General features: G+C 41.8%; 1 protein-coding gene across 2 annotated transcripts in view; it reads right to left on the reverse strand.

The window, feature by feature from the left end:
* The window catches only part of LOC137095242 (histone deacetylase 1-like), a 121,310-nt gene that overhangs the window by 6,325 nt on the left and 94,149 nt on the right, over window positions 1–20,836 (reverse strand). For both annotated transcript variants that reach the window (XM_067461694.1, XM_067461693.1), the window contains exons 10-12: window positions 12,884–12,992; window positions 12,664–12,794; window positions 2,996–3,142 (exon numbers count right to left, since the gene is read on the reverse strand). In XM_067461694.1, coding sequence (XP_067317795.1) covers window positions 2,996–3,142; window positions 12,664–12,794; window positions 12,884–12,992 — 387 coding nt within the window. The remainder of the gene's footprint in view (window positions 1–2,995; window positions 3,143–12,663; window positions 12,795–12,883; window positions 12,993–20,836) is intronic.

Raw genomic sequence — 20,836 nt, forward strand, 5'->3', positions numbered from 1 at the left:
GCAGAAAACAAGCTTGCTCCCTCCTTCCTGTGGCTTCCTCTCACATATTTATACATGGCTATCATATCTCCTCTCAGCCTTCTCTTCTTCAGGCTAAACATGCCCAGTTCCCTAAGCTGCTCCTCATAGGGCTTGTTCTCCAGACCCTTGATCATTTTAGTCGCCCTCCTCTGGACACATTCCAGCTTGTCAATATCTCTCTTGAATTGTGGTGCCCAGAATTGGACACAATATTACAGATGTGGTCTAACCAAAGCAGAATAGAGGGGTAGCATTACTTCCTTAGATCTAGACACTATGCTCCTATTGATGCAGGCGAGTTTTGACTCTGGGTAGTTCACCTACATCTAGAGAGCACTGTGTACTTAAACAAGGATGGATCTGGACCAAACTTGGTAGGAATTCTCAATATTCCCAAATATGAACACAGATGGAGTTTGGGGGAAATAGACTTGACATTTGGGAGTTATAATTACTGGGATTTACAGTTCACCAACAATCAATGAGCTTTATGACCCCCACGAACTGCTTACTCACAAGCATAGAGAAATTACATATATTAAAAACCAATACTTTCTCATTACTTTATTTTCGAGATCACCAGACTGGACCACAGCAACGCGTGGCTGGGGACAGTTAGTAATGAATATAATAATAAATATAAATATAGTAATTATAATAATGATGATGATAATGCTTGATCATGTGATCTTTTCATTCCCTGGGAATCAACTTTATCTGTCCTTAGTGAAGTTGTAGAGCAAAACTGGCAGAGATAGGGATATACATGAAACAAAACCGTGTTTTCATAACTGTTGCTGGTTAAAGATTCGCACTGTTCCTGATAAAGAATATCAGTTGGCAAAATGTACGCAAAAGCCCAGGCTCAAAAGCAAACCTCCACAAAGAAAAGTAAATACCAGATAATGGGATGGGAAACCTGTTACCCCAGGATCTAAAACTTCGATCATTGAATCCCCCAAGAAACCTGCAAATCCTAAAAATTAATCTTTTAATTAATGTTTTTGGAGTGACCCTTCATTAGAAAACTAGGGAAATCTATTAAAAATTGATTGGAACTGCAAACTACCAACTCCACTCAAACCTTGAAGATTAAAGATAAAGTGGGGAAAACACAATAAAAATACCTTTTTTAAAACCATAGTGAACACCTCTATAAGAGTTTCTAGATCAGTGGTTCTCAACTTGTGGGTCTCCAGGTATTTTGGCCTACAACTCGCAGAAATTATTATTATTATTATTATTATTATTATTATTAAACTTTATTTGTACCCTGCTAGCATCTCCCATAGGACTCGATGCGGCTTACAAAGGCCAAGGTCTCAACACAAGAACAACAGACAATAACAATGCAACAAATTAAAAACATAAGCAATAACACAACAAAACATTACACTATTACATAATAAAATCAGGGCTGGGCCAATGATGGGTACAGATTAAAAAGTGCTGGGTGTGTGAGGTGGTATGTTGGAGTTCTGGGCAAGTGCAATGTGCAGAGAGTATTACACTCTATTAATAAAGTACTTCTGGGACTTGTTATTGGAGGTTCCTATTCTGGGAAGGCACATCGGAATAACCAAGTCTTCAAGTTCTTCCTAAAGACTGCCAACGTGGGTGCTAGTCTAATGTATTTGGGGAAGGTGTTCCAAAGTCGGGGGGCAACCACAGAGAAGGCCCTGTCTCTCGTCCCCACCAAACGCGCCTGCGACGCAGGTGGGATCGCGAGCAGGGCCTCTCCGGATGAACGAAGTGAGCATGTGGGTTTGTAGACGGAGATGCGGTCACGCAGGTCCCAAACCGTTTAGGGCTTTGTAGGAAAGCACCTACACTGGCAGTTTTCAGAAAGAATTTGAAAACCTGGCTGTTCCAATGTGCCTTGTCAGACTAGGAATCTCCCAGGACCAAATCCCAGAAGCACTTTAGTTACCAAGATTACCGCACACTGCACACCGCACTTCTATTATAATCCCACTCCCCTCCGACGCATCAGCACTTTTAACCCTGTACCCTACTTCGGCCGACTCAGTTTTTAATAATGTCTTGTCGTGTTGCTATTGTCATTGTTTTTGTTTGACTGTTTTATTTTGCTGTGTATTGTATTGCTGTATTGTTTTGGGCTTCGGACTGCTGTAAGCCGCATCGAATCCTTCGGGAGATGCTAGCGGGGTACAAATAAAGTTATAATAATAATAATAATAATAATAATAATAATTTTACCACAAAAAACTGGGAAAACCTATTAATTTGAGTATAAGCTGAGGGTGGAAAATGCAGCAGCTACTGGTTTCAAATTAAAAATAGATAAATGACATTAATTAAGGCATCAGTGGGTTAAATGTTTTTGAATATTTGCATAAAACTGTAATTTAAGATAAGACTGCCCAACTCTGATTAAACCATTATTCTAACCTTCTTCAATGTAAATGTGCTTATGTATAATAATAAAGTAAAATAAAAGAGTAAAATAATAAATGTAATAATAGTGTAAAATAATAAATGTAATAAAAATAATAAAAAATAATGTAAATGTAATAACAATAGAGTAAAATAATAAATAGAGTAAAATAATAAATGTAATAATAATAATAATAATAATAATAATAATAATACATCACACAGTCCTAAACACTTGGGAAGTGTTCCGACTTGTGAATTTGTGATACAAAATCCAGCATATATATCTTGTTTACTGTGTCATACTTTATTTTTGTGTCAGTAAAATAATAATAATAATAATAATAATAATAATAATAATAACAGAGTAAAATAATAAATAACCTTGACTCAAGTATAAGCCATGGGGGGCTTTTTCAGCCTTAAAAAAAGGCTGAAAAACTTGGATTATACTTGAGTATATATGGTACTTGTCTTTCTTTTTCTCTCTTTTTGCAAACATACTCAAGGATTTGGAACTGGGAAACTTTGCCCTTCCTGCAAAATAAGAACTGTGCAAGTAGCTTGAGTTCCCCACCTTTCTTCTCCTCCTCTTTCTCCTCCTCCTCGGTCTTTGCACGTTTGGCCCTCTTGAAGTTGGCCATGTTCTTGCGCCCGCCTTTGCCCTCATCGTCAGAATCAGAGAATTCTTCATCACACACAATCCTCTTATCTGAGAAGCGGACTGCAAGGCAAATGAAGAGAAAAGGAGTATGCATCAGAAGCGCTAAGTTTCCGGGAGGGGAAGGAAAATAGGGGTCAAATCCTGAAAAGCCTCACAAAGTCTTCAGCTCTAATACACAGCTTTCCAAACTTTTCATATTGCTGCCAAGCTGTCGTGGCATGCCTCCTTTCGTGACATGGTTACGAAAGGAGGTTAAACCAACCCCTTAGAAGAGTTTCATACCATATATATATCAAATCAAATCATTCATTTCGGTCATAGACCAGCACAAGAAATAGAAGTCACATTTTCATACAAACTTGGTACGTTTAGTACATTAAAAATATAAATATAACTACTGAAGCACAATATGGGTGAGGGAGCAGAAGGGGAAACAGGGTAAAAACATACAATGCATAGATCCATCAGCAAATTATAGATTCAGGGAAGATGATTACTGGACACATAGTTATATCTATATATATAAAAAAGGGAAAGGGCGTTCAACAGGACAGCAAAACGCGAAAAAACCCCGATGAAAACTCACCAAATTTGCCATGCCCATACCTCAACCCACAAGGTATGCACAACACGAATCAAAATTCCAAACAACATTTCAACAAACTCACAATTACAAAAACCAACTGAGCATGCGCAGTGCCCAGGGGAGGAAGTACACACGCCATGCACTCTGGGAACTGTTAGTTCTAGAACCTGCTGATGCTGAAGCCCCGGCCTGGGAGATGGAGCTCGGCCGGCTGTGATCGCTGGGGGCCAGAATGCTGCGCGACCAGCGGAGGCTGCCCGGGAGGCCCCTGCTGCGCGCCTTCCTGGCCTGGCCAGGAGAGGCCGCGGCCCAGCTCTGCTGAGGACAGCCTATCGGCCACCGCAACGCCCGGCCCAGGCCGCCCCCGCACACCGCCGTCTGGCTCCGCCATCGGTGAGGAAGGGGATGGAGGGAAGGAAGGACAGAAATGAGGGGAAGGGGTGTAAATAGCAAGGAAGAAAGGAAGGAACGAAGGAAGAAAATAAGTCTGGAAGTCAAGAGCGAAGGAAGGAAGGAAAGAGATAGAGAGGGAAGAAAGGAGAGAAAGAGGAAGGAAAATAAAAAGGGAGCAGGAAGGAAAGAGGAAGAGAAGGAAGGAGGAGAGAAGGAAAGAAAAAAGGGAAGGGAGGAAAGAGCAAAGGAAGAAGAGAAAGAAGGAGAAAAAGAGGGAGGGAAGGAAAGAAATAAAGAGAAGGAACAATGGGAGCAAAAAGCTAAGGAAGGAAGTAAACAGGTAGAGAAGGAAGAAAGGAAAGAATAAAAGGAAATGAAGGAAGGAGTGAAAGTAGGAGAGAAAGAGGAAGAGAAGGTTGGCCACAGCAACGTGTGGCGGGTAAAGCTAGTATATATATATATGATTGTAACACTATGCAAACGATTTTTATTCCTGGGTTTTAAATGTCATTTCCTAATTGGTTCTATCATAAAAAAACATGGGAAAAGTTTATTAAACTGCAAAATCTTTGTGCAGGAGGGACATCCTGTAGCACGTATTGCTATCACTGAATCTCAACCAATTCAACATAGTCTGTGGAAGTCACAAAAACAAAGTTTCTGGAATATAACAGCTATATAACAGCTATATAACAGTAGGTCCTTACTTTGAAAGTAGTTGTTACACTCAGAAACTTCATTTTTATGGTTACACAATTAAACAGAATATAACACTTTCAAACCAAGAACAGAACATTTTTCAAATGTTGTTACATAGTGTAATATACCCTGTTTACTCATTTCTTATGTTCATTATCAGCTGGAGCTGATAGAGGGAGCTCATCTGTGATCTCCCCAGATTTGAACCTGCAACCTATCGGTCTTCAGTCTGCTGGCACAAGGCCCACTGCACCACCGGGGGCGCCTTATTATTATTATTATTATTATTATTATTATTATTTCTAATTCAATATGTCATGGAGCCCCCAGTAACACATCAAAAAACATCCCGGCATCCCCTGGGCAATGTCCTTGCAGACAGCAAATTCTCTCACACCAGAAGTGACTTGCAGTTTCTAAGTTGCTCTTAACATGATTTTTTTTTTAAATCAATACGTCTATGTCATGTGCTTCCGGCTTCCGGTTCCGGTATGGCGGTCAGCAGCAGCAAGATTCAGAGCTGCGACCGCTGGAAAGTCTAATCCGAGGGAATCCAGGGTGATCCCCCCCCCACCCGACCTCCTCCAAATCAAGGAGAGAGACCCGGAGACTATCAAGGGTCTTGTAGTGGCCCGAGTGGCCTGGGGAGCCCAGGGATCCGGGAGAAAGAAGGAAGAGGAGGTGCAGCGCCGCCAATACAACGCGGCAGGCTCCCTCAACCCTAAGACCGCAAACTTACCTGGTGAGTGTGTTGGCATCTTGCTAGCGTCCCCCGCTGCCGGCGCTGCCGCTGAGACCATCGCTGCGGGGGCTTGGCTCCAGCTGCGCCGCTCCAGTGCTGAGCTCGGCTCTTGGCTCCGGGAGGGGCCGGCCATCTAGCCAAACCAATTCCATCGGGCCTGCTAGGCCCCACCGTTGCGCGCCTCCCTCCCGCCGATCTGGGTGAGGGAGAGAAGAGGCAAGACCCGCCGGTGCTCCATTGGGCCTGCTAGGCCCCACCACCGTGCGCCCCTCCCTCTTGCCGATCCAGGGGAGGGAGAGAAGAAGCAAGGCCCGCAGGCACTCCATCAGGCCTGCTAGGCCCCACCGTCGTGTGCTCCTCTCTTCCGCTGATCCGGGGGAGGGAGAGAAGAAGCAAGGCCCGCTGGCGCTCCATCGGGCCTGCTAGGCCCACCGCCGTGCGCCCCTCCTTCCTGCCGATCCGGGGGAGGGAGAGAAGAAGCAAGGCCCGCCGGTGCTCCATCGGGCCTGCTAGCCCCACCACTGTCCGCTCCTCCCTCCCGCCGATCCGGGGGAGGGAGAGAAGAAGCAAGGCCCGCCGGCGCCCCATCATGCCTGCTAGCCCCCACCGCCGTGCGCTCCTTCCTCCCGCCGATCCGGGGGAGGGAGAGAAGAAGCAAGGCCCGCCGGCACTCCATCGGGCCTGCTAGGCCCCACCGCCCTGCTCCCCTCCCTCTTGCCGATCCAGGGGAGGGAGTGAAGAAGCAAGGCTTGCCAGCATTCCATCGGGCTTGCTAGGCCCCACCGCCATACGCCCCTTCCCCCCGTCGACCCGAGGGAGGGAGAGAAGAAGCAAGGCCCCCGTGACGTCATCTGGGCAGCCTTCCACTGTGCCAACAATTCCATCTGGGCGAGGGTCCTGCGAGGGTCCTGCAGCATGAATACCCTCTTTGGCAAACTCTTTGTCATCTAGTTGGCCTCTGCCGGCCTCCTCCAGCCAATTGTGTGGACCAACTGTGCTGGCCAACTGTGCTGACCAACTTCCTGTGCAGACCGACCCGTGTGTAGACCAACTTCCTGGGCAGACCGACCCGTGTGTAGACCAACTGTGCGGCCAGGCTCTGTGTGGACCAACTGTGCTGACCAGCACTGCTGACCGACCACCTGTGTTGACCATCTCCGGAAGAACTAAGATCCATTCATTGATTACACCAACTGTCCATCATTTACATCTATGACCCACAATAACTTCACCAATTGATTCCTGGTCATTAATATTCTTGTAGAATTGTTTACGAATCGCCTAGCATAGCACTTGATTTCTAGCCCTACTTGCTGCTACTTCCAACTCAGCACTTTGACTATTCCATTCCCTCCATGCCGCACTTTAGGTAGCGCTAGCGCTAGACTTTGGTTCTTTTGCACTTTAAGAACTGCACCTTAAGATCGCACTTTAGGTAGCGCCTAGTGCTAGATTTGATTTCCTTGCACTTTAAGAACTTGCACTTTAAGATCGGCTCCAGCTGTACGTAGTCTACCACCACTACTCATGTGGTCCCCTACTTCCCTATTTTTACTATCCTTGGTGCTAATTACTTGTGGAAGGGAAACGGGACGTAACGGGCTGGAGATTGTGGGAAATGATAAGGCCGGGGGGGGGGGGGGTAAAGGAAATGGAAGAACATGGCAAAGTTCTTAGACCTTAACAAATCAGACAACCAATAATGGGATAGAAATAAAGGTCGTGGAAATAGACTGCGGCATGGAGGAGGGGAGGTGTTCCACTAGCCGAGGAGCCCCCATAGAAGATGTGGTGGGGAGGGGGAGATGCAGAAAAAGGAGACCATCAATTCGGCCTAGGGATCATACAACTACACTAGTAATTCCAAACAGATCTCCTAATATGGTAAATTGGTGTAACCGGGGTGATGGTCCCTCTGGATTGAAGGTGGTGCTGTTGAACGCCAGATCTGTCAACGGAAAAACTACTGCCATCCAGGACCTAATCCTGGACGAGCGGGCAGATCTGGCGTGCATCACAGAGACCTGGTTGGACGAAGCTGGAGGCGTGAATTTGACCCAGCTTTGCCCACCAGGTTTTTCCGTGCAGCATCAGCCGAGATCCGGAGGGCGGGGAGTCGGGGTCGCAGTGGTCTATAGAGATTCCATCCCTCTGACCAGGGGCCCCATCCCGCAGTCAACAAATTTTGAATGCGTTCACCTGAGGGTGGGTGACCGGGACAGAATAGGGATTCTGCTAGTGTACCGTCCACCTCGCTGCACTATAGTCTCCCTACCTGAGCTAGCGGGGTGGTCTCGAGCCTGGCATTGGAGTCTCAACGGCTCCTTGTGCTGGGAGACTTCAATGTCCATGCAGAGGCGACCCTTTCAGGAGCGGCTCAGGACTTCATGTCAGCCATGGCAACCATGGGGCTGTCCCAACAAGTATCTGGCCCCACCCACTGTGCTGGACATACATTGGACTTAGTTTTCTGCCAGGGATGGGAGAAAGGTGGCGGTGTGGAGGAGATGACTATCTCTCCATTGCCATGGACCGACCACTTCCTGGTCAGATTTAGGCTCACTGCGCCCCCTAACCTCTGCAGAGGTGGAGGATCCATTAAGTTGGTCCACCCCAGGAGGCTTATGGATCCGGATGGATTCCTGACAGCTCTTGGGGATTTTCCCACCACCTCGGTAGGTGATCCTGTTGATGCCCTGGTCGCTCTCTGGAATGGGGAGATGACTAGGGCAATTGACACGATCGCTCCGGAACATACCCTCTCAAGTAGCCGAGCGAAACCAGCTCCTTGGTTCACTGAGGAGCTGGCAGCGATGAAGCGAAGGAAGAGGGAACTAGAGAGTGTGTGGCGATCGGATCCGAGCGAGCCAAATCGAACACGGTTTGTGTCCTTTTTAAGGGCATATGCCATGGCAATAAAAGCCGCAAAGAAAACTTTCTTTGTGGCCACAATTGCGTCTGCAAAGAATCGTCCGGCTGAGTTGTTCCGGATTGTCAGAGGCCTTTTAAACCCCGCCACTCTAGGCGGGAACCCTGACAACTCAGCAGCTCGCTGCGAAGCTTTTGCTCGGTTCTTTGCAGACTAAGTCGCTTTGATCCGTTCTGGTCTGGACACCATATTAAAGGCAGTCTCTGAGGATGTAACACGAGTGCCTGCTTGTCCTATTTTGATGGATTCATTTCAATTGGTGAAACCCGAGGATGTGGACAAGATACTTAGAGGAATGAGGCCTACCACGTCCATCCTAGACCCCTGCCCATCCTGGCTTCTAAAGGAGGCCAGAGGGGGATTGGCTAAGTGGGTTGAAGTGATGGTTAACGCCTCCCTTCGGGAAGGCAGCATTCCAGCGAGCTTAAAACAAGCTATAATAAAACCGCTGTTGAAAAAACCATCACTGGACCCCACTAAATTTGACAACTTTCGGCCAGTTTCCAATCTTCCCTTTTTGGGCAAAGTCCTGGAACACGTGGTGGCCTCACAACTCCAGGTATTCTTGGCCGCTGTAACGGTCTGGATGAGGGCGAACAAATTGAAATTGAATCCAGACAAGACAGAGGTACTCCTGGTCAGTCGCAAGGCCGAACAGGGTATAGGGTTACAGCCCGTGCTGGATGGGGTCGCACTCCCCTTGAAGGCGCAGGTTCGCAGCTTGGGTGTGATCCTGGATTCATCGCTGAGCCTGGAGCCCCAGGTCTCGGCGGTGTCCAGGGGAGCATTTGCACAGCTTAGGCTCGTGCGCCAGCTGCGCCCGTATCTTGGGAAGTCTGACAGCCACGGAAGTCCACGCTCTGGTTACATCCCGTTTAGACTACTGCAACTCTCTCTACGTGGGGTTGCCTTTGAAGATGGCCCGGAAGCTCCAACTGGTCCAACGTGCGGCAGCCATGATACTAACAGGAGCGGGACGCAGGGAGCATACAACTCCCCTGCTGTACCAGCTCCACTGGCTGCCGATCTGCTACCGGGCTCAATTCCAATTACACTAGTAATTCCAAACAGATCTCCTAATATGGTAAATTGGTGTACAATTCAAGGTGCTGGCATTGGCCTATAAAGCCCTAAACGGTTCCGAACCAAGATACCTAACTGACCGCCTCTCGGCCTATGAGCCCACGAGGACTTTGAGATCTTCCGGGGAGGCCCTGCTCTCGATCCCGCCTGCGTCACAGGTACGGCTGGCGGGGACGAGAGATAGGGCCTTCTCGGTGGTGGCTCCTCGGCTGTGGAACACCCTTCCCGTGGACATCAGGTTAGCCCCCTCCCTGTTGATATTCCGCAGGAAGTTAAAGACCTGGTTGTTTAAGAAGGCATTTGATCAAGAAGTGCAATGACTGGTAATTTGACCATAGGAATGGAACAACGGAAATGATATTGGATTGTGGGTTTGACGATGAGACGATTCAGAATGTAGTAGAAATTTTATAGTAATGTTGATGTTTTGATAAGATGTTTTACTGATAATGATGAATTGTGGATTATTTTGCACTATGTTTTGTAATTTGCACCTGTTTTTTCATGTTGTACACTACAATGAGTCGCCCTTGGGCTGAGAATTGCGGTATATAAGCGCAGTAAGTAAATAAATAAATGTGCTACAACTGATGGGAAATGTGTCCATCTGGCTGACGCTGATCTTAAATGGGGCTTATTTTGGGAGGAGGGTTTATATTACGAGCATTATGCTAGGGCTTATTTTCCAGCTAGGTCTTATTTTGGAAGAAACAGAGCAGAAGGAGGCTGATTTGTCTTATGGTCCTTCTGAGAAATAGAGACGACTCCCTGAGAGATGCAGAGGTGAGCAATGGTCACCAAGGTTTGCCTGGCTTTTTCTCTAGTAATAATCCCAACAAGCATGTGTATTTGTTTGTTTGTTTGTTTGTTGTTGTTGTTAATTCTGAGACAACTGGAACGGAATATAGACTACGAGACTGGTTATGATTCTATGATAAGACGAAGTGGATTATTTTAGTGTAATTAGATGATAGTGTGCTAGTGATATGTTGTTTTGTCGTGTAGTTTATTGTAAAATATATTTTTTATATGTTGTACACCGCCGCGAGTCGCCCTAGGGCTGAGAGCGGCGGTTAACAAATGCAGCAAATAAATAAATAAATAATTTGTTCAGTCATTTCTGACTCTTCGTGACCTCATGGACCAGCCCACACCAGAGCTCCCTGTCAGCCATCACCTCCCCCAGCTCCTTCAGAGTCAAGCCACTTCAAGGATACCATCCATCCATTTTGCCCTTGGTTGGCCCCTCTTCCTTTTTCCTTCCATTTTCCCAGCATAATTGTCTTCTCTAAGCTTTCTTTCTTCTCATGATGAGGCCAAAGTACTTCATCTTTGCCTCTATTATCCTTCCCTCCAATGAGCAGTCGGGCTTTATTTCCTGAAGTATGGACTGGTTGGATCTTCTCGCTGTCCAAGGCACTCTCAGAACTTTCCTCCAACGCTACAGTTCAAAAGCATCTACCTTCCTTCGGTCAGCCTTCCCTATGGTCTGGCTCTCACATCCATAGGTGACTATGGGGAATACCATTGCTTTAACTATGCGGATCTTTATTGCTAGTGTGATGTCTCTACTCTTCACTATTTTATTGAGATTGGACATTGCTCTCCTCCCAAGAAGTAAGCATCTCCTGATTTCCTGGCTGCAGTCTGTGTCTGCAGTAATCTTTGCACCTAGAAATACAAAGTCTGTCACTGCCTCCATATTTTCTCCCTCTATTTGCCAGTTGTCAATCATTCTTGTTGCCATAATCTTGGTTTTTTTACTGCAACCCAGCTTTTGCGCTTTCTTCTTTCACCTTGATTAGAAGGCTCCTCAACTCCTCGCTTTCGGCCATCAGAGTGGTGTCATCTGGATATCTAAGGTTGTTAATGTTTCTTTCAGCAATTTTCACTTCAGCCTTGCATTCATTAAGCCACGCACATCACATTATGTGTTCTGCAAGTTGAAAAGGTTGGATGAGAGTATAGAACGCTGCCGTACGCCTTTCCCAATCTTGAGCCAGTGTGTTGATCCATGGTCAATTCTGACTGTTGCTACTTGGTCCTTATACAGATTCCTCAGGAGAGAGACATGGTGATTTGGTATGCCCATACCACCAAGAACTCGCCACAATTTATTATGATCCACACAGTCAAAGGCTTTAGAATAGTCAATGAAACAGAAATAGATTTTCCCCCCCCTGAAACTCCCTGCCTTTCTCCATTATCCAGCGGATATTGGCAATCTGGTCTTTCGTTCCTCTGCCTTTTCTAAAACCAGTTTGTACATCTGACAATTCTCGCTCCATGTATTGCTGGAGTTTTCCTTGCAGGATCTTGAGCATTACCTTACTGGTATGAGAAATAAGGGCCACTGTATGGAAGTTGGAGCAGTCTTTAGCATTTCTCTTTTTTGGTATGGGGATATAAGTTTATTTTTTCCAGTCTGATGGCCATTCTTGTGTTTTCCATATTTGCTGGCATATGGCATGCATCACATCGACAGCATCATCTTTTAAGATTTGGAACAGTTCAGCTGGGATCCCGTCGTCTCCTGCTGCCTTGTTGTTAGCAATGCTTCTTAAGGCCCATTCAACCTCACTTCTCAGGATGTCTGGTTCTAATTCACCACACTGTCAAAACTATCCTCGATATTATTATCCTTCCTGTACAGAATTTCTGTATAGTCTCACAACTTTCTCTTGATCTCTTCAGCTTCTCTTAGGTCCCTGCCATCTTTGTTTCTTATCATGCCAATTTTTGCCTGAAATTTACCTCTAATGTTTCTAATTTTCTGGAAGAGGTCTCTTGTCCTTCCTATTCTGTTGTCTTCTTTCACTTCCATGCATTGCTTGTTTAAAAATAGTTCCTTATCTCTTCTGGCTAACATCTGGAATTGCCCATTTAATTGGGCAATTCCTCTCTTCCTATCACTGTTTACTTTTGCTTTCCTCCTTTATTGGGCTACTTCCAGTGTCTCAGCAGACAACCATTTTGCCTTCTTGGTTTTCTTTTTCTTTGGGACTTACTTTGTTGCCGCCTCCTGAACAATGTCACGGACTTCTGTCCATAGTTCTTCTGGGACTCTATTTACTAAATCTGTACATAGTTTTACTTTTGTCCATAGTTCTTCTGGGACTCTATTTACTAAATGTGTATTTGTTACTCACTGGAAATCCGCTTGTCGGGATCTTCTTCCTCTTCATCCGCACTATCTTCTGGCATAGAGTCTTCTGGAATAGGCTGCATCTGGACCCCCGGAGCACGAGGAAGCATCCGCAGGTTCTCAAAGAGACGCTGCCTGACATGAAGAAGCCACAGAGGTGTCGGACAACCCCAAAGGAACAGCAACAAGACAGTAAAACCTCCCTCCAGACCCACAGGACTCACTTAATCTTCTCCAGATACTCGTTGGTGTTTTGGTTCGTCATGTTGGAAGGGCTGATGTGCAGTTTGAAGTCTGGGCCAAAGTATTCAAAGTAATCATTGTAAGGAAGCTCTGCGGGAGAAATTTAATGTTCTTTTAAGGGAGAGGGAACACTTGTTTATTGGTTCGTACAAATTTCACGTCCCACCAAAGGACCCCAAGGCAGAGAATAACATTTAATAGAGACGAAAAGATAAGAGCAAAAGTTTTGAAAGAAATTAAGCAGCAACGTCATTAAAACTAGAGAGTAAAGACTTCCGGTGTGTGATGGCGACGGGCAAACCTCGTTGAGAGGGAGCTCCGACGGGGGACCAGCGTAGCGGCGCCTTTGGGTGAGCTTATTATTCCCCCACCTTTGCTGGATTGAAGGCAAAGGTGTAGCGAACCCACAGAGACCTGTAGAGCCCCAAGAACCCCTTTCCCTCAAGGAGGGGGGTCGAGGGGGTCCGGGTCGGTGGGAAGCAAGCACCCCGCTGGGATCGGGTGAAAACCCGTTTCAACCGCAGCCAGCCCGCACAAAAGAAAGAAGAAAGAAATAAGAATCTCAAAGGAGAAAAACGAGAAGATCTCACCATCAGGTAACGGGAGAGTTTACCTCAAAGTAACTAATAAAGCAGGAGAGTGGAGAGTGAAGAAGTAAAGATAAGGAGTCAAAGAAATATATAGAACTATACAGAGAAATTAAGAGAAAAGCGAAAGAGCGAGAACGCTAATTAAAGAGGCGATCCGGAAAGGAAACAAAGGGACAATTTGACTAATTGGGAAATATTTTATTTAAAATTTAATTATATAATTAATTGCCGCGTGGGAGGAAAAGGCTTGGAGAAACAAGAAGATTGATAGCCTAGAACTGAATTAAAAATAAGCAGCCGCCCGCCCGTCCCATTCTTAACCCATTCCTTGCCCTTACCTCCACCCAACCGATGTGGTAAAGAAGAAAGTTGAATGTTGAATGCTGACCTTGAGCGTCATATTGTTGTGGCTAGTGAGCCCCTTCTTCATAAACAAAGTTGGAAAGAGGAAAAACAGGAAGTGACGAAGAGAAGAGAAGAGAGGAAAGGGAAGTGAAGTCAAAAGGAAAAGGAGGGACAAACAAGAAGAAGGGCGGAAGAGAACTCAGAGGAAGGGCGGAAGAAGGGCGGAATCATAGAGAGACCATAGAGAAAGAATGTTACGGAGCGGCGGAAAGCGGCAAAAAATGGCAGAAATTGGCTTTTTTGAAGTAAACAGAGATAAAGGGACATCTGTGGACACTTGAGGATGAGAAGTAGACGGGAGGAGAAGCGAGGACGAGAAGAAGACGAGCCACGAGGAAGAGAAGCAGACGAGTACTACAGGAACGAGGACGAGAAGAAGACGCGAACCAAGAAGAGAAGCAGACGAAATAGGGGAAGAGAAGAAACTGTTAAAGAAGATCGAAGATTGAAGAAGACAGGGGAATTAACGGATAAGATAAGATAATTGATGATTAGTTGAATTAAATACAAACAATATAAATAAATAATAATAATCAATTAATCACAAAATTCAAATTAATTAAGTGTAAATTAAATTAAATATATAGTAAATATTTTAATAAAGGAAATTGTCTTAAATTGAAGAAGATAATTCGATTACAGATATATATATATACAATTAAGAAAATAATAAAAATAATCAAATATTTGGAAATAATTATAGAAAAATTTAATGAATTAGAAGATATAAATTGATTGAAAATTATTGTTGAAAATAACAAAGAATAGATGTCATTAAAAGGGAAGCAAGAGAAGGAGAAGATTCAGATAAGAAGAGGTTCCTTGGATACCAGTCTTAATATGGAGAATATTCTGAAGGAAATCAAAAAATTGTCCAAAAAACAAGATTCACTAAAAAAGGATATGGCGGACAAACAAGAAGAGTTTTTTAATAAGCAAGAAAAGAATTATAAAAAAATGACAGAAGAGTTTCATGGAATGAAAAAGAAGATGGAAGAGGAATTTGGGCAAATAAAAAAAAGATTTATCTCATCTATATGGAGAAGTAAAGGAGCTGAAAACTAGTAAGGAGAAGATGGAGGAAACACAATCTCATATGTTGAAGAGAATCAAAGGAATAGATAGACAAAAAGAAAAGATGGAAATTGAGCAAGAAAAGTTACTACAAAAGCAAATGGATTATTATTTACGATTCAGAAATATTCAAGAAGATAAAGAAGAAGATATTGCCCAGTTGATAACAAATTTGATAGCAAAATGTCTGGAATGTGAAGAAGACGAATTGGAGATGGAGTTAGATCAAATTTATCGTGTATCCTCATTTTATTCAAGGAAAAATAAGATGTGATAGTACAATTCACATGGAAAAAAACCCAGAGATGAAGTGCTATACAGAAGCAACAAGAATCCAATCTATTATAAAGAAACCAAGATTGCAGTTCTGAAAGAATTTCCACAATCGACCTTAAGCAGAAGAAGAAAGTACTACTTCCTTACAGATGAATTAAAGAAAAGATCAATTAGATTCCGATGGGAGAGAATCGAGGGTATTATGGTAACGTATAAAGAAGAAAGATACTGGTTGACATCGGAACAAAAGGCCAAGTCCTTCTATGAGAATTTAATGAAAGAAGCTGAAGAGGAAAAATCTGAAGGGAGGAAAGGAGATAAAAAGGCATTGACACCAGGGAATGGAAATGGAAATGGTAAAGAGAAGAAAAAGCCAAGAATTGAAACCCCAGAGGAATATAGACGATTTAGTAAAAGTCAAGGGAGTAGTGTACTAACATCAGAAGATCTAGGAGAAGGAGCTTACGGTCCGGACATAACAGCGCAAGGAATTTCGGAACTGAATTTGGGCGATATAGGACAAGACACAGATTTACTTGGATAAAATGGCAGAAAGACAAATTAAATGTTTCTCAAATAATACCAATGGTATGAACTCGCCCCAGAAACGGAATAAATTATTTGGTAAATTACAAAAGGCAAATCTGGACATTATCTTATTGCAAGAAACGCATATCTGCCACAAACATGTGGCACATTTGGAAAACAAGAGATTAGGTAAGACATTTTATTCATCATACGAAAAGAAAAAAAGAGGAGTAGTAACATATATAAAAGAAAATTTGACTCCAGAATTGGCGTTTAAGGATGTAGAAGGAAGATGTGTGGCAGTTACAGTTTTGATGGGATCTTTGAAAATTTTGATATGCAATATATATGCACCAAATGGCCCAAAGACTAAATTCATCCAATTTTTATCTACAAAACTAAGAGAAACAGAATTTGATGAGCTCTTACTGATTGGAGATTTTAATGGAGTGATGGACAAACAAAAAGATAAGAACAAGACAAAAAGAAATGGAGACGGAGGGGGCTTACTACCACAAAAATTTTTTGATCTCCAAAAGGAATTCGACTTGGAAGATACCTGGAGAGTTAGGAATGAAAAGAAACAGGATTACACCTTTTATTCCTATCGACATCAAACATGGTCAAGGATAGATCTGGCGTGGATATCAAAAAAATTAGCTACTAAGGTAGTACAAATGGAAATACTACCCAGAGACATCTCAGACCACTGCCCATTGGAGATAGAAATAAATTATAAGAATTACCAAAGGAAATGGAGATTGAATGAAAATTTGATTAAGACAGAGGAAGACAAAATGCATTATAATAAAATCATTAAGGACTATTTTGAAATTAATGACATCGAAGAGACAAAAATACAAGTAACATGGGACGCGCTGAAAGCCGTTTTAAGAGGATACTTCATTCAACATGGAGCTAGAAAAAATAAAGAAAGAAAGAGACAAATGAAGGAAGTGATGAACAAAATTGGAGAGAAAGAGACAGAACTAAAAAAGAAACCGGATAGTAAAAAACTGAACAAGGAAATAGCGAGACTTAGACAGGAGAAGTCTCGCTTAGAGATGGAAAGACAAGCAAGAGAGCTGAAATTTTTGAAACAGCAAACGTTTGAAAATGCGAATAGATCTGGGAAATGGTTAGCAAGACAAGTCCGTAAGAAGAAACAAGCTACTCAAATAACGAAAATAATTGAAGGAGATAAAGTATTTACGACCGATAAGGAGATTATGGAAGAATTTAGGAAATACTTTAGTAAATTATATACAAGTGATGGAATAAGGAAGGAGGAAATCACCGAATATATAAGCCAATTGAAATTACAAAAAGTTTCGGAGGAGATACGAGAAAAGCTAAATAAAGAGATTACGGAAGAAGAAATTGATAGAGCATTGAATAAAATGGATGCAGATAAGGCCCCAGGCCCTGATGGATTTACGGCGGGCTTTTATAAATCAACGAAGAGAACTGTTCTACCAATGTTGAAAAAGGTCCTAAACGAGGCATTATTGTATCAAAAAATCCCGGAATCTTGGAACCAGGCCGAAATAGTAATGATACATAAAGAAGGCTCACCATCTGAGGATATCAAAAATTACAGACCTATTTCATTACTGAATGTAGATTATAAAATATTCACGAATATTTTGGCAACAAGATTAAAAGAATTTTTGATGGATTGGATAGGGGAGGACCAGACAGGGTTTCTCCCAGGAAGGTACATGAAGGACAATATACGAACTGTTCTTGATTTGATAGAATATTTTGAAGTGAACCACCAGAAGGAAGCTGCTATCTTATCAATCGATGCAGAGAAGGCATTTGATAATTTGAATTGGGATTTTTTTAAGATGCTGATCCAGGAAATTGATATGGGAGCACAATTCACAAATGCAATTAATGCTATTTATGATGTACAAAGAGCAAAAATTCGGATAAATGGTCAACAATCCGAAGAGTTTATAATTACGAAAGGAACAAGACCGCTATCTCCCTTGATCTTTATTATGGCTCTGGAGCCATTGATGAGAAGAATAAGAGAAGATACAAATATTAAGGGAGTTAAAATTGGGAAATACGAATATAAGATCAAAGCTTTTGCGGATGACTTGCTAGGGATAGTTGAAGATCCCACAAATAATCTTCAGAAGTGGATAGAGAAAATTCAAGAATATGGAAGAGTGGCAGGCTTCAAACTGAATAAAGGAAAAACAAAAATTTTAACCAAAAATGTAAAGAAGGAAAAACAGGAGAAGATTACATCTACTACAGGAATGGAAATTGTTAAAAAAATAAAATATTTAGGAATTTGGATATCTACTAAGAATGGTCAATTGCTGAAGAATAATTATGAATCGGTCTGGAGTAAAATACAGAAGGACCTTAAGAATTGGAAAATATTGAAGTTATCTCTATTAGGAAGAATAGCGCTGATTAAAATGAATATATTACCGAGATTACTGTTTTTATTTCAAAATATCCCTGTAATCAGAAATCAAATAATTTTCAAAAATTGGAAGAAAGAATTGTTGAAATTCGTTTGGGAGGGAAAAAGACCTAGAATTAAATATTTAAATCTAATAGATAAAAAAAAGAGAGGAGGTCTAGGTTTCCCAGATCTCAAAGCTTATCATGATGCAAGTGCTCTCTTATGGATCAGAGATTGGATGTTATTAGAAAATGAAAAAGGATTGAATTTAGAAGGACATGATCTACGTGTGGGCTGGCATGCCTACACATGGTATGATAGAGAGAAAAAGGAAAAAAAACTTTGGAAATCACTTTGTCAGAGCATCCTTGTTGAGAGTATGGGAAAAATATAAGAACTACTTTTATACCAAAACGCCCCTTTGGATTTCTCCAATGGAGGCACATCAAAGAAGATTATTAGGCTGGAGAGCGTGGCCAACATATAAAGATATATTAAAAGAGAATACAAGAGAGATTAAAACTTATGAGCAATTAAAGGAGAAAAATGTGAACATGACATGGCTGCATTATTTACAAATGAAATACTATATTAAGCAAGATAATAGAATAGGTTTTGCTTGGGAAGAATCAACCTGGGATAAAATTTTGAAGGTAAAGAAAAAAGTTATTACAGTTATCTACAATACGCTCTTGTCGTGGCTAACGGAAGCTGAACAAGTTAAACCATGTATGATAAAGTGGGCAGAAAATATAAGAAGACCGATTCAATTTAAGGAATGGGAACAGATGTGGAACAAGAAATTAAAATATGTATATGCAACAGACTTAAAGGAAAACTGGATAAAAATGTTCCACAGATGGTATACCACCCCTAAGAAATTATCTTTAATAAACAAAAATTCTTCTGATAAATGTTGGAAAAATTGCCAACAGATAGGGACCGTCTATCATATGTGGTGGACGTGCAAAGAAGTATTGAAATACTGGTCTATGATACACGAAGAGTTACAAAAAATTTTGAAAAGAGTATTTAAGAAGAAACCAGAATATTATCTACTGGGCTCACGCACTTGGAATTACAATTACAGGAAAATGACGATAAACTTTTTACCTATATGACGACGGCAGCGAGAATAGTGTTAGCAAAGGTTTGGAAACAGGAAAGTATACCTAACAAGGAGGAATGGTTGATGAAAATTAGAGAAATAAGGGATGAATTGACTTTTCTTTTGAGAAAAAATACCGGAAACCCGATAAAGAAGACTGACTGGACACTTTTTGATAATTACGAGAAGGAAAGGAAAAAGTAAACATGAGACAATTGAATGGAAAGCAACAGAAACAATTTAGGAGACACAACACCTGATGAGGAGATAGAAGTCAAACTCTTTTTATCTTTTTTTATATTGGACTTTTTAAAATGTTTTTTTAGAATTTTTCATATTTTTCCATATTTTTCATATATATATATATATATATATATATATTCTTTTTCTTTTTTTTCTTGTCTCTTTTTCTATAATTTTACCTACTGTTCTATCTTCTTTGAATGTTCCCCCTCTTTCGTTGTATTTGATAAATACCCTAATAAAAATTATTCAAAAAAAAAAAACTAGAGAGTAAAAACCCATTTTAAAGTAGCTTTGAAATGCCACTTTAAAAGAACAGGGTAATAACATGTCACCCCAACGATCAATACTAATTTACTTTTACTGTTACTAAAATAATATATACTTTATTTGTAACCCGCCCTATCTCCCCGAGGAGATTCAGGGTGCTTTCCAGCAAAATAAACACAATGGCAAACATTCAATGCCAAAACAGCAATAACAAATCAAACCAATGGATAAAAACAGACCCAATAAAAATTATAAAATAGCAACTTAAATGATACATTACTATTATTAATATTTCACCTTTTTCGCTCTTACAACAAGACTCAAAATGGCTCACAATAAAACCAATACAATACAATTAAAATAGAATTAAGTATGAACTGTATGAAAAATAAACAGCTAAATCCCTTAAACCAATTAAAATTCTATACATAGCTAAAACTGCACACCCCCCCCCCCCGACTTGATCTTAAGTCAGGATGATGATGATATTATTATTATTATATTTAAAATGTACTGTTATTATATGTAAAATGTATATTATTATTATTATTATTATTATTATTATTATTATTACATGGGCCATACATTTTCCAACTGGGAATGTTAGTACTCTTTAATCTTATCCATTATCCCATTATCCGTTGTTGTTGTTATCCATTAACCCATTGTCCCTTGTTGTGTTTTTTGTTGTTGTTGCTATTTGACCATACATTTTCCAACTAGGAGGGCTACCACCCTTTCATCTTATCCCTTACTCCACTGAGATGATGATGATGATGATGATGATGATGATGATGATTATTATTATTATTATTATTTGAAACACAACAAGATTAGTACACAGCAAACAAGATCACTATGCTGGCTTTTGTGTTGGATCACACATCAGACACTTCTCAAGTGTCTAGGACTGTGTGATGTATCAGCAAATAATGCATGCAGATCCGAGTAGGGTGGCCTTTTGCAGCTGACAGATTATAATTTTGTCAGTGCCAATTGTTTTTTAGTGCAG

This window comes from Anolis sagrei, chromosome Y (genome assembly GCF_037176765.1).
Source record: "Anolis sagrei isolate rAnoSag1 chromosome Y, rAnoSag1.mat, whole genome shotgun sequence".
NCBI lineage: Eukaryota > Metazoa > Chordata > Lepidosauria > Squamata > Dactyloidae > Anolis > Anolis sagrei.